This window comes from Peromyscus californicus, unplaced genomic scaffold (genome assembly GCF_007827085.1).
Source record: "Peromyscus californicus insignis strain IS unplaced genomic scaffold, ASM782708v3 Scaffold_10__1_contigs__length_136768540, whole genome shotgun sequence".
Lineage (NCBI taxonomy): Eukaryota > Metazoa > Chordata > Mammalia > Rodentia > Cricetidae > Peromyscus > Peromyscus californicus.
This window is the reverse complement of record NW_026294391.1, coordinates 15319599-15332113: the sequence shown is the minus strand read 5'-3', so window position 1 is coordinate 15332113 and position 12515 is coordinate 15319599. Positions and strand designations below refer to the sequence as shown.

At 39.2% G+C, this 12515-nt stretch overlaps 1 protein-coding gene across 3 annotated transcripts in view; it reads left to right on the top strand.

Moving 5' to 3' along the window:
- Klf8 (KLF transcription factor 8) overlaps positions 1-12515 on the top strand; it is a 166822-nt gene that overhangs the window by 139005 nt on the left and 15302 nt on the right. For all 3 annotated transcript variants that reach the window (XM_052752982.1, XM_052752874.1, XM_052752907.1), the window contains 2 exons: positions 2064-2137; positions 11007-11568. In XM_052752982.1, coding sequence (XP_052608942.1) covers positions 2066-2137; positions 11007-11568 — 634 coding nt within the window. In that variant the 5' untranslated portion in view covers positions 2064-2065. The remainder of the gene's footprint in view (positions 1-2063; positions 2138-11006; positions 11569-12515) is intronic.

The following is a 12515-nucleotide window of genomic DNA, read 5'->3' as shown; positions in this document are numbered from 1 at the left end:
ATTACAAAATTTTGAGCTAGTGATACTTATAATCCAAGTACTTCAGAAACAAAGGTGGGGGTGGGAGTGGGGGGGAAGGAAGTTGTTGTGAGTTCTGGGCTAGCCTGGCCTACAAACAACACAGTGAGACCCCCATCTCAAAAGAAAGAAAGAAAACAAGGAAGAATGTAATAGGAAGAGTGTGGTTTGCGTATTTGGAGCCAAGATACAGTAACACAAAAAAGTAAGCAATGAACTTGACATCAATTATTTCATCTATTGAATGTCAGGAAATGAGGAGATCATTCCTACTTGAAAAGCAGTAATACACAAGGAAACCTCCTTGGGAAATACAAGGAAGACTTCTGAGCCACTATCAGAATTTAGAGAATTTTGGCAGCTGAGACTGTTGTCTCCAATTTCATTTGAAAATTCAGAGGTTATACGAGACATAATACTACCAGTTTGGACTCTGGGGGAATCAAGCATATGGGCACAAAGAAAATGCAGCCGAGTATTGATCTGAGAGTTAGATGCCCATGAATCACATTTTCTGACTTTGTAAAACTTGACTTGTCCATCTAGAACTGTAGGAAGGAGTTCACATTACCCTTTGCAGAGCCTAAACGCTTCCTTCTATACAGCCTCCCAGGGTTCGAGCAGTGGAGGGAATAAGAACAGTTAGGGCCAGAACTCAGAAAACTGACTTCTAACAGAGTTTAAGCTCTTAGCACACGCCCCTGGATGTATTCTAAGGACCAAGGACATTGTCTGAAACTATGATAGAAGGCTTAGCATGATACTGACAGAGAAGGAGCAAGGGGTCAGGTATGGTATTTTATGCTTGTAATCCCAGCTTTTGGGAGGGTAAGGCAGGAGGATTTGCTTGTGTTTGAGACCAGGCTGAGCTACACAGTGAGTTCTAGGCCATCCTAGGCTACAATGTAAAACCCCGTCTCATTCTTGCAGAAAGAAAAGGGGAGTAAAGAAAGGGGGGGGGGGGCGCTTTTTATTAAAAACAAGAGTTGGGAAAATGTAGGAAACTGTGAAATAAAATTGAAGAGATTATGTATGAAACACACACGTGGTGCCATTAACATGAAGTGAAAGGTGTTAGAAGGAATAGCTAAGTGTTTTTTAATTCCTAAGTAGGAAAAAGATGTGGTGGTAGAAAAAGTGTTATGTCAGATAATTCTCTTATAATCCAGAGGGGGCGCTCAATAGCTGGAAGAGCTGGATTAGTTGCTGCCAGGAAAGCCTAGAGGAGTGTTGCAGAATTGTTTTTTCCTTTGCAGTCATATCATCCTTGACTAGTCGTTATTTCTAGCTAGGACTAATTACAAGTCATCTAGTGTCTGGTCTTCTTTGGTTCCTGTGGATTAAGACAGGACAGGGTTGAGGAGGCACAAGTGTGATCTGAAATTGGCTGGCTAGTTTGTAGGTAAGCTGTAGATTTTGCTTTGTTCCATCAGCCTCTGTTTTCCTCTCTGGTGAAATTGAACTGTAGGTAAAGCAAGCAAAAGCTGTTAAGGAGGAAAACATAGGTGCTTTTTATGGGGTGACTGGTGGTTCAAGGTATTTGACTGAAGCTATTAACACCATCTCTTCATAAGAGGGACAGCTATATAGAGAGGAAGATGAGAACTGCTTTTAACCATTCTTGGCTTATAGGTTTAAGATCTATAGACAAAAATGGTGTGTTGGTTTGTCTTTGTACATGTATTACTTGGGTAAATACCTGTATAGTAGCTTAAAAGTCCTTAGTGAAAGCAAGAACTGGACCAGGATTGGAAATTTTTGGAAACTATGAAGTATGCCAATAATCACTGAAATAGGACAGGTTGGAGAGGCTGGAAGAAATGGATTCACTTACATGAAGGAAGGGAAATACTTAGAGGAATTAGGCAGCTAGCGTCGGGGACAAATGCCATTCTCTACCATGAGTACATTAACTTAGAATATTCTAATAACTTTTAAGTATAAATTTTATCTGAAAAACTGTTAATAGGGTACGTGTCATACTCGATACATATAATGGGGTCAGTATTGTTCTAAAAGCTATTTTCCCCTTGTATCTTTTCTAGATATGGATCAACTCATGAACAGCTTCGAAGTCCAACTTAATTCAGAAAGAGGTTCAATGCAGGTATTCAAACAGGTGAGCTTTGTGAGTTGAATAGCTCTTAAGCATTGTAGAATCAAAGTCCCATTTTCAAATGACAAGTATGGAAAATGAGAAGGGATAAAAGATGTAAAATTAAATTAAATTATAAAATAAAATAAAAAAGGAGAAGGGATAAAAGAAGGTAGTTTTTTTTTTCAGAATTAATTGAATGTCTGGGTTTGAATTTCAACTAAGGAGTCTATCTGGCCTCAAAGAAACAGCTTCGTGTTGTCCCTTGTAGTCTTTGGTGAAGAACTACAATCATTTATTTAGCACTATCCCAAATTTCAGGTACAGTGAACAGTGTGTACTTTGTTTTATTTCATTTCTTCAGTAGCCATGCTGGACAGTATATCAGAGTTTTCTAAGGAAGCATTCTGTTGACTCTAGTTCCCTGTCAACTGTTTCCCTGGAGAACCCTGGCTAATGCACTGTTTTTGGTGAGTGTGTGTGTGTGTGTGTGTGTGTGTGTGTGTGTGTGTGTGTGTAAAGGATAGAGATGTATATATACACACATATATGTAATATATATCACACACACACACACACACACACAAACACACAAAAAATAATGTTAGAGAAACTGGCTCCTGTGTTTATAGAAGAAGTATGGCAAGTCCAAAACCTGATAGACTAGATCAGCAGACTCCAGAGTTAGAAGGAGTTGCAGTTCAAGTCTCCAAACACTGTTGGCAGAATTTTTGTACCAAACATGGTGGTGCAAATCTATAATCCCTATACTCAAGAGGTTGAACCAGGAAGATGGTGAGTTCTAGCCCAAGGAGATCCTGTCTTTAAAAAAAAAAAGAATTATTTGTTTGACTGTGAAAATCAGTCTCAGTGTCCTAGTTTGCTCCTGCTATTATGGTAAACACCGCGACCAAAAAAGCAGCTTGGGGAGGTGAGGGTTTATTTACTGTAGTTCACAGTCAAGGAAATCAAGGTACGGATTTAAAGGCAGGATCTGAAGCAAAGACACTGAGAAACACTACATGCTTCCCCTCTTGTGCTTCGCCTGTATCCCAGGCTTTACCTGCCCAGTGATGGCCCCACCCAAGTCAGTCATTAAGAAATGCCCCCACTAACTGCTCACAGGCTAGTCTGATGAAGGAAATTTCTCAATTGAAAGTCCACCTTCCTAGATATGTCTATGACACTTAGTCTTTGTTTTATTAAGGTCTTTAAGAATTGATAGAAGCCTCTTCACTTTATGGAAATGGTTTATTCCAAGTCCAGTGATTTAAATATTTGTCCTATTGGGAAAAAAAAGAGGCTAGTTATGGTATTCCACAACTTTACTCCTCTATTCAGGAGGTAGAGGTAATCAGATCTCTGAGTTCAAGGTCAACCTGGTCTACATATCAAGTTCCAGGCCTGCAGTGATTACATAGTGAGACTCTGTCTCAAAACAGACAGAAACATCTAGAAAAATGTTTAACCAACCATCTGACCTGTGATCCAACTAAGTTGTCATATAACATCAACTATCATTGGTCTTGATGTTCACTTTTTATAGAAAATAAAACTGGTTTTGAATGATGTGAAAAAGTATTTGTTTTGAGATAGGGTCTTACTGTTACATAGACCTGCCTGGCCTGGAACTTACTGTATAACTCTGGGCATTCTCAAACTCACAGCAATCCTCCTGTCAGGCTCTGGAGTTCTGAGATTACAGGCATGGTACAATGCTTGAATGTTTAGGGTTGAGTTGTAAGATACTGCATAAGTGAGCCCCAAATGCAGTCAGAATTACCTTGAGGAATCTATTGAAATTGTTTGTAAATTGAATATCCAAATTTGTGTATATAATACTCATCTGATTCTTTTGGTCTTATTAGCATGTCCGTAGTGATGGGTTGCTGTTCCCAGGTGAAATATCTGGGTTACATTTAGGAGTCATATATGCCATATATATGCTGTATGTGTATATATGCGCCCCCCCCATCTCACGCACACATATATGTACCTTTTCATTTTCTTGAAATCAGTCCTCAATATATAACTCTTGTTGGCCTGGCACTCAGTATGTAGACCAGGCTGGCCTTGAACTTAGGGTAATCTTCCTGCTTCTTCTTGTCAAGATTTAGAATTGTAGGTGTGTACCACCATGCCCAGCTAATGAGTCCTATTTTTTAACCAGTGAATGATTAGTCTGTGGCATATAATTGGATTTAAGTTACGTATGCATTTGGATGAGACTCCTTTGTAGTGTTTTAATGATGTTAAATTGAATTTAATATCTTATTACCTTTGTAGCTGCTGCCATTTAGAAACTATCAACACATCAAAAACTTGCTAATTGTTGCAAATATCACTGGAGCTTGGTCATAGTAATACTAAAAGCTTTCTAACGCAGAGCACACATGCTGTTCTCCAGTTTCTGGATTTCTATATATTTATACCATACAAAGGAGCACTTGGCTGTTGTCCATCTTCTGTTTCTAGTTTCTGATTGCTTTCTTTAAGTGGAATCTCTTGGTTGAGACTTGTGAGTGCCTTATCATATCATACATGTCTCTTTCCGTGTACATCCTTTCACTGTTAATGTTTTACAAATGTTTTGTTACAGTCTCTCTCTCTCTCTCTCTCTCTCTCTCTCTCTCTCTCTCTCTCTCTCTCTCTCTCTCTCTCTCACACACACACACACACACACACACACACCTTTTTGTTTTACTTTTTAAAGTGAGCTGCATCAAGACACTTGGCCCCTCAATAGCTGTGTATCACCTGCAAATAATCACACTTTCCTATAAAACTCCATCAGAACTGCCACACCCCCATAGGAACAGTTTTTCCATAATAATATCTAGTGGAGATATATGCATTTCTGAGAGATTTTCAATGGCATATTTTTTTAAAAAAATTTTTTAATGGCATATTTTTTTTTAAACTTCTTTTTGTCCACCAGGACTGTGGCTAAATGAGCCTGTCCAATCCTCACCACATTTAGGATCCCAAATTTCAATTCTAACTTTTCTATACAATTTTTCCCTGACAGTCTAATACCCATAAATCTCTAGTGCACTCATACTCCTAGAATATTAATTGATTTCTATCAGTCATTCTCATAGTTCCATTCATTTCTTGTCCTGTATTGTCAGCTGTAGCATGGAAATATCTCACATCTTACTGTCAATGATTTTTATCTTTTAACTAACATTTCTTGCTTGCTTTTCCCCCTTTTTAAAGACTTCTTATTTTAGTGGCATGTAAATGTGTGTCCTTATGTGGCTGTGTGCATATGAGTGCAGGTGTTCTGGAGGCCAGAGGCATCAGATCCCCTTGGAGCTGGAGTTACAGGTGATTGTGAGCTGCTCACTGTGGTAATAACAATCCATTCTCTCAGAATCCTAGAAGCACAAGTCTCAAAGCAAGTTGGTACCACTGCCCTGGTCTATCAAATTGTCATACCAGTTATCAGAGAAAATAAGGTCCTTGCCTTATCACACACCTGGTAGATACAGGCATCTCTGGCTGTTGGCCCTATCATTCTGGTGTCTACCTGTGTGTTCACATCACCTTATTTTTGGCCCCTATAGAGAACTGAATTCCACCCCCTAGGTAATCTAGGGTGGTTCTTTTAAGATCCGTAATTCTATCTGCAATTATCCCTTTCCCAAATAGGTGATGGTCATTGATTCTAGGCGGTAGGATATGGATAAATCTTTTTTGGGTGACCATCCTTCAGCTTGGTATAATATTTTACAACAAGCATATAGTTGTTAAAATAATTTTGATGATGTATCATTAAAAGTAATCCTACATTAAAAAGAAATTATTTCTTCTTTTGTCCTTTTTTTTTACTTTCAAGCTATGTACTAATATTTCAATGCTGTATAGTAAGCAAATACATAGAATTCCTAAATGCATAGATATGTGTAGGTTCATATGATTATTCTGTGGTTTTGTCTATGTTTTTTGGGAAAATCTCTTGTCATGTAGTCTAGGATGACCTGGAACTGAACATCCTCCAGCCTCAGTCCCCTGAGTTCTGGGATTTCAGGTGTGTGCATTTTTATCTTGGTCCCCCTGCCCCAGGTGGTTTTGTTAGTATCCTAGTCTCTTAAAATTGTTGTCACGTTCATTAGTTTGTATAAAGAAGAATTGTCCAATAGTGCTTTATTTCATAATGCTATTGAGATGGTGAAGATATAAGATTCGAAATTCCTCTAGGTTTAGATTAAATTTAGCTTTTTAATAATATTCATCTCCATCCATTTTTCTCTAATACTGAAACACATCATGCATTATTGGAGCAGGATTGGAATTTCAGAGGGTTAAACTGGCTTTTCGACTAAAATAATGAATGTGCATAATATATGTGTACGCACACACAAGTGCACCCAGGCATGAAAATGATTAGTCTAAACCCAGAGCAAAGCTAGAAGAGACCTGTGTACAAAAACAGCTTTTATCTTTCTCTTGGGGAGGAGCCTGGGTTTTATCTTGTTACCATGACAACCCTCCTTCCTCTCCTTTCTACTTCCTGCGCTGCCTGCAGTATTTTGTTCTTTCATTTTCTTTCTTGTCTTGCCTTCCTACTTTAAAGCTCCACATCAGAGCTGTTTCAGATAAAGGGGAAGGAACAGGTTAGTTCCCCTCAGTTGATTTCCCCTACTGTCCTAAAGTCAAGGCTGTCTTCATCAGATGTCTAAGAGCTTAAATGTTTATAAAAGTGACCTTTTTTTTTTTTAGATTTCTTTGTAGAATTGCCTTTCTCCATATCTCTGGTAATTTGTCAATAATGAACTTAAGAAAAATGCCAACTCAAATATTCTTTTTTTTTCTTTCTTTTTTCTTTCTTTCTTTTTTTTTTTTTTTTTAAATAAAAGCCTGATTAGGATCCTGGGCCTGTAAGGAGGACTGTGGAAAGTAAAAGCTCTCGAAAACCGCTCCCAAGTTTTTGGGCTTTCCATGCACAGCCTTCTCCACAGAATCAGAAATCCTGGAAAGCTGTAGCTTCAAGCTTTAAACTAACAGATGGCAAAAGTAGCCATTCTCTTTCTTTGAAGAGTGGTTAATTATTGACTAGAGAACACTCAAAACCTGAAACTGTCCCACAATATTGAAGAAGGAAAATGGCGGGTTAAAGAGAAAAATCTCATGGCAGAGCTTTATATCAGTTTCCATATGGGCTTTCAAACCTGTAGTTATTATGTTCACTCAAGAATAGTGTATATAGTGTTCTGCCTGCAGGCCAGAAGAGGGCACCAGATCCCATTATAGATGGCTGTGAGCCATCATGTGGTTGCTAGGAATTGAACTCAGGACCTCTGGAAGAGTAGTCAGTGCTCTTAACCTCTGAGCCATCCCTCCAGCCCAAATATTACACTTGTTTTGTTTTGTTTTGTTTTGTTGTTGTAGTTTTTCAAGACATGGTTTCTCTATGTAGTTTTGGTGCCTGTCTTGGATCTTGCTCTGTAACCCAGGCTGGCCTCGAACTCACAGAGATCCACCTGGCTCTGCCTCCCAAGTGCTGGGATTAAAGGTATGTGTGCCACCATCGCCTGGCTTGCATCTGACAACTTTTATTGTAGCTCCTTTTTCAGTATCATCAAAAGCCATGGTTAAAAAAAATTATGGAAATAGGTGGCCTTGCTGTTCTGCTTATGGATTCATTGGATTCTACTTCTTTTATCAGTGAATGAACCTACTCAGGCAGAGACAAGTAGAAATATAGGAAAAAATGGTAGCTTAAATTGATTTGGTAGATTCAGAAGTCAGTAAAGAGGTGTTTAGTAAAATGGTTCTTTTTTAAAAAATGGTTTGTGTGTGTGTGTGTGTGTGTGTGTGTGTGTGTGTGTGTGTGTGTGTGTATGCGCGCGCGCGTGCCTGTTTGTGTATACACCATGTGTGTGCGTGTGCCCGCAGAGGCTGGAAGAGGACATTGGATCCCTTGGAACTAGAGTTACAGATAGTTGTGAGCCACCTGATGTGGGTGCTGAGAACTGAACCTTAGGTCCTCTGCATGGGCACCAAGTGCTCTTAACCCCCGAACCATCTCTTTCGCCACAGTGAAGCAGTTCTTGATAACTACATCTCTCTGATCTTACCTGGCTCACACCTGCTCCTGCTAACGGGATTTTCCTGAGCCCCTTTCACAGCGGGGTTAATGCACACATGAGTTACGGATTGCCTGAGATGCTTATGACTGATGGAAGAGAGCATATGAAAGAACAATTGAAAAAAAAAGATTAACACAGGCCTGAGTTGAGATGGGGGCTTGCAAGTCAAGAAAACAATGTCTCAGCAAGCAGAAAAGAAGAGCAGATGGTAGTCTGGCTAAGTTCTGAAGATTGAATATACATTCTTTCTCTGTGCCCGTGCTCATTCCTAGAATGCTTTTAAGGGAGTGGTCTGTAAGTGAAGTCACAGCAAGAGGACACCACTTCTCCATATTTCTCATCCTTTTCAGAATTCACGCCTTATTTTCTCTCAATTTTTAAAAAATGGTTACTACTGTAGTACCATTATCATAGCTTATAATTAAAAAACTCTTTAATACCATATATTCCGTCAGCAGTCACGTTTCTCCAAATGTCTTACCAACACAGTTCTGTTGTTTCTTTTCTTTAAATGCAGTATCATTTCTCTCTCGCTGCTCTCCTGTCATTGAGCAAATTCAAATCTAATAGTTTTGCTCATGTCACTCTGCTCTTCTATTACCCAGCCTTTTCTTGAACTCCCTTCCCCCTTCTTTCCAAATCTAACAGTAGACTTGCTCAACTGCATATAAAGTAAGCATTTTGAACATCTCTCCTTGTTTCAGACTTCCATAACTCACATATATTGTCAGAGAATAGAGGCTTGCTCTGATTATTGGCTGAAGTAAGTGGCACTGCCATCTCCAAGGCCATTTTCATGATTTATATTGCTTGGCTATTGTATACACAGTACACAGCATCCTTGGCTTCTGATTTGATCAAATTTTTAGAAATAATTCTAATTAGATTGGGACTTTTATGTTTATATTGCACATTCAATGACCATTTGTTAGTATTTTTGAATGTATTTAAACTGATGAATTGAAAACAAAGTTCATACACTTTAGTGTGGTGCCATGTCATGTTTGGATATCTGTATACATTGTATAGTGTGCAGCTAATATTAAACATAGCCATTTCCTCCAACATCTATCATTTTATAGTGAAATTTTTCCAAATCTTTTCTGTTTTTTAAGTTTTTATGTATGTGGGCCTGCATGAGTACATGTGCTTGTAGTGTTTTTAGAGGCAGAAGAGGCTGTTTGGTCCCCCTGAAACTAAAATCACAGGTGACTTGTGAGCTGCTGTGTGTGTGCTGGGAACTGAAATTAGGTCCTCTGCAAGAGCAGTAAGCGTTCTTAACAGCTGAGCCGTCTCTCCGGCCCAGTGTTATATGTAGCCACATAGTACACTATGTGAGAGGATCCCAGGGCTCTTTGCTTCATCAAACCATAGCTTAGTTCCCATTGATCATTCTTTGACCATCTTCCTTCCATTGTCTCTAAGCTCTGGAAGTCAATTTTTCTGCTCCCAACTTGTACAAATTGAGTTTTTTGTTTGTTTGTTTGTTTGTTTAAAGATTCCACACATGAGTAAGATCGTGTGGTGCTTGTCTTTCAGTAACTCCATTATTTTCCTTAAAATCGAGATCTCCAATTCCATCTGTGTTGAACTAATAACAGGGTTGTATTCCTTTTGAGGATGAATGCTATTCTATTGAATATATGTATCGCATTTTCTTTATCCTTTTATCACTTGCTAGACAGGTTTCATCCATGCCTTGGCAGTTGTGAACAGAGCTGCAGTGGACATGGGAGTGCAAATGTCTTTGTCTTTGTCTCTGTTTCTGTCTCTATATCTTTATCTCTCTGTGTATGCATGTGTGTGTGTGTGTGTGTATGTGTGTATGTATGTATGTATGTATGTATGTATGTATGTATGTATGTAGACCAAGTCTTACTGTGTATCCCAGGCTGGCCTCAATCTCATGACCCTCTCACTTCAGCCTCTCCTGCTTCAGCCTCCCAATTGATGGGATTATAGATGTGCATTTATTTTTAAATATGCCACAATTTAGAATTTACAGATTTTAATCTTGCATGTAAATTCAACTAATTACACTGTATCATATTCCCGGTGCATAGTATCTGCTAGTATACCATTGCAAATAGAAGTGTTATTCTTACCTTTTTTCTCTCCTTGAGAAAGCCTATTAATTCTCTGACTCATCTAAAATGTCACCTTCTCTTTAAAGCCTTCCCTGTCTAGATAGAAGAAATTACCTAACCCCCACTCCCTGCCACCCCAACAAACCTTTTTAGTGTTGGAAATGGAACCTATGGCTTTGATTTTGCCAGGCAAGGGATGTACCACTGTGCTACATCTACTTCCTCATTTGTTTCTCTGAGGCTTCCTGTTCATATGTCACATCATTTCTTTTGGTATGACTTATAAGCTACTCATATTATTCTAATATCATAGTTAGTATATACTTATCTGTGTCTTATTCATAAATAAGAATATCATTGCTGTGTCTTATTCATAGCTGCTGTCACTGGACTTAGCACAATGCTTTTGCAAGAGGATGGTGTAACGGTTTCTGCTTTTTTTTTTATCGAGGAGCTATTTTCTAAATGAATATCCTTTCATTGGATTTTTCAAGTTAAAATTGAATTTCATTTTAGATATTTGATTGCCAATACTTAACACTGGTGCTTAGTAGCATTTTCTTTCCTTTTTATTCTTTAGTGTATTATGGTCTCATTTCTTTCAGTATGATGTATCTTTTCCATGAGTGTAGAGATTTCTTCCTTTCATTGTTCCTATGTCTCTTTAGAGCACTAACGGTGGCTGTCTTCCCTTGGAATCGTTTGTTTTAGGTCGCCGGCCCTGTTCAGATCAGACATCCCCCTGTGACAGTAGACAGAAGAAATATGACTTCTTCCCCACTCCTGGATGCCAGCTCGATGGAGAACCCAGCCTTGTTTAATGATATCAAGATCGAGCCTCCAGAAGAGCTGCTGGCTAGTGATTTCAACCTGCCCCAGGTGGAGCCGGTCGATCTTTCCTTTCACAAACCGAAGGCTCCTCTCCAGCCTGCTAGCATGCTGCAAGCTCCAATACGGCCTCCCAGGCCACCGGCTGCAGCCCAAGCCATCGTGGTGTCTACTTCATCTGATACGGGCACTTCAGCAACCATCCCTACCGTTCTCACTCCAGGCTCTATCCTGGCCTCCTCTCAGGGGACCGGGGGCCAGCCGATCTTACATGTGATTCACACTATCCCCTCAGTCAGTTTGCCAAATAAGATGGGTGGACTAAAGACGATCCCGCTGGTGGTTCAGTCTTTGCCGATGGTCTATACCAGTTTGCCTGCAGATGGGAATCCTGCAGCGATTACTGTCCCACTCATTGGAGGAGATGGCAAAAATGCTGGATCAGGTGAGTGTGGCTGGGGTTGACAGCTTCCTACTGCCACTTGCCTTCAGAGAACTTTCTTTCTGGGCCATTCTATCTTGTCACTTTTCACCTCTTCCAGTTTGGAGCGACACTGTTTCAAAGGGGACTTGTTGTAATTATCGGTTTTTAGAAAGTGGTTTTAAAATAATGTCTATATAATGCTTAAGAATGTATAATGAGCCATGTATCTTGGCATATATCTATAATCTCAGCACTTGAGAGGCTGGGGCAGGATGATTATGAATCCCAGGCTAGCCTTGGACTCCAAGTTCCAGGCCACACTGTGGTCTGGGTTACATAAGGAGACCTTGTCACAAAAGAACCTATAATTGATCTCTTTGAGATAGTCCATGTTTCTCAAACAGGGATGCCTATTCTTGAGTGAACTATTATGTATCTTCCTAGGATTCTTATATACTATTATTTGATAGTAAATAATTTAAAGCATATTTAAAATATTGCTGTTTTAAAGCAAAATGCAAAAATTTGAGTTAATACACAAACTAACAACAAATAGTTTGGAATGCTTTGTGAGAAAACTCAGTATTCCTATCACTACCGTAACTTAGCCAGGCTTAGCTTTGGTCTCTACAGAAAAGTCTCTGCAATGTATCCACGTTTCCTGGGCAGCCCTTTCTTTGACATCTGTGACCTTCCTTTTAAGGTTTTATTGCTTCTAAGATTTTATTTGATTTCAAGAGTATGAGGCCATTTTTCCTAACTGAGTTGGGAATTCTCAAGAAGACGTTTATGATGTGTCTGTGCACCTCTCCAGAGACACCCTCCACAGGGCTCCCTAGTAGTTGTTTAGCTACAGATCATTTGTTGAACAAAGAAGGTTGGAAATTTGCTCAGAGTTTCAGATGCTGTCATTTATGTTTTGTGATACTGCTAGTTTAATTTAGGGTCTCACACATATTAAACAAGTA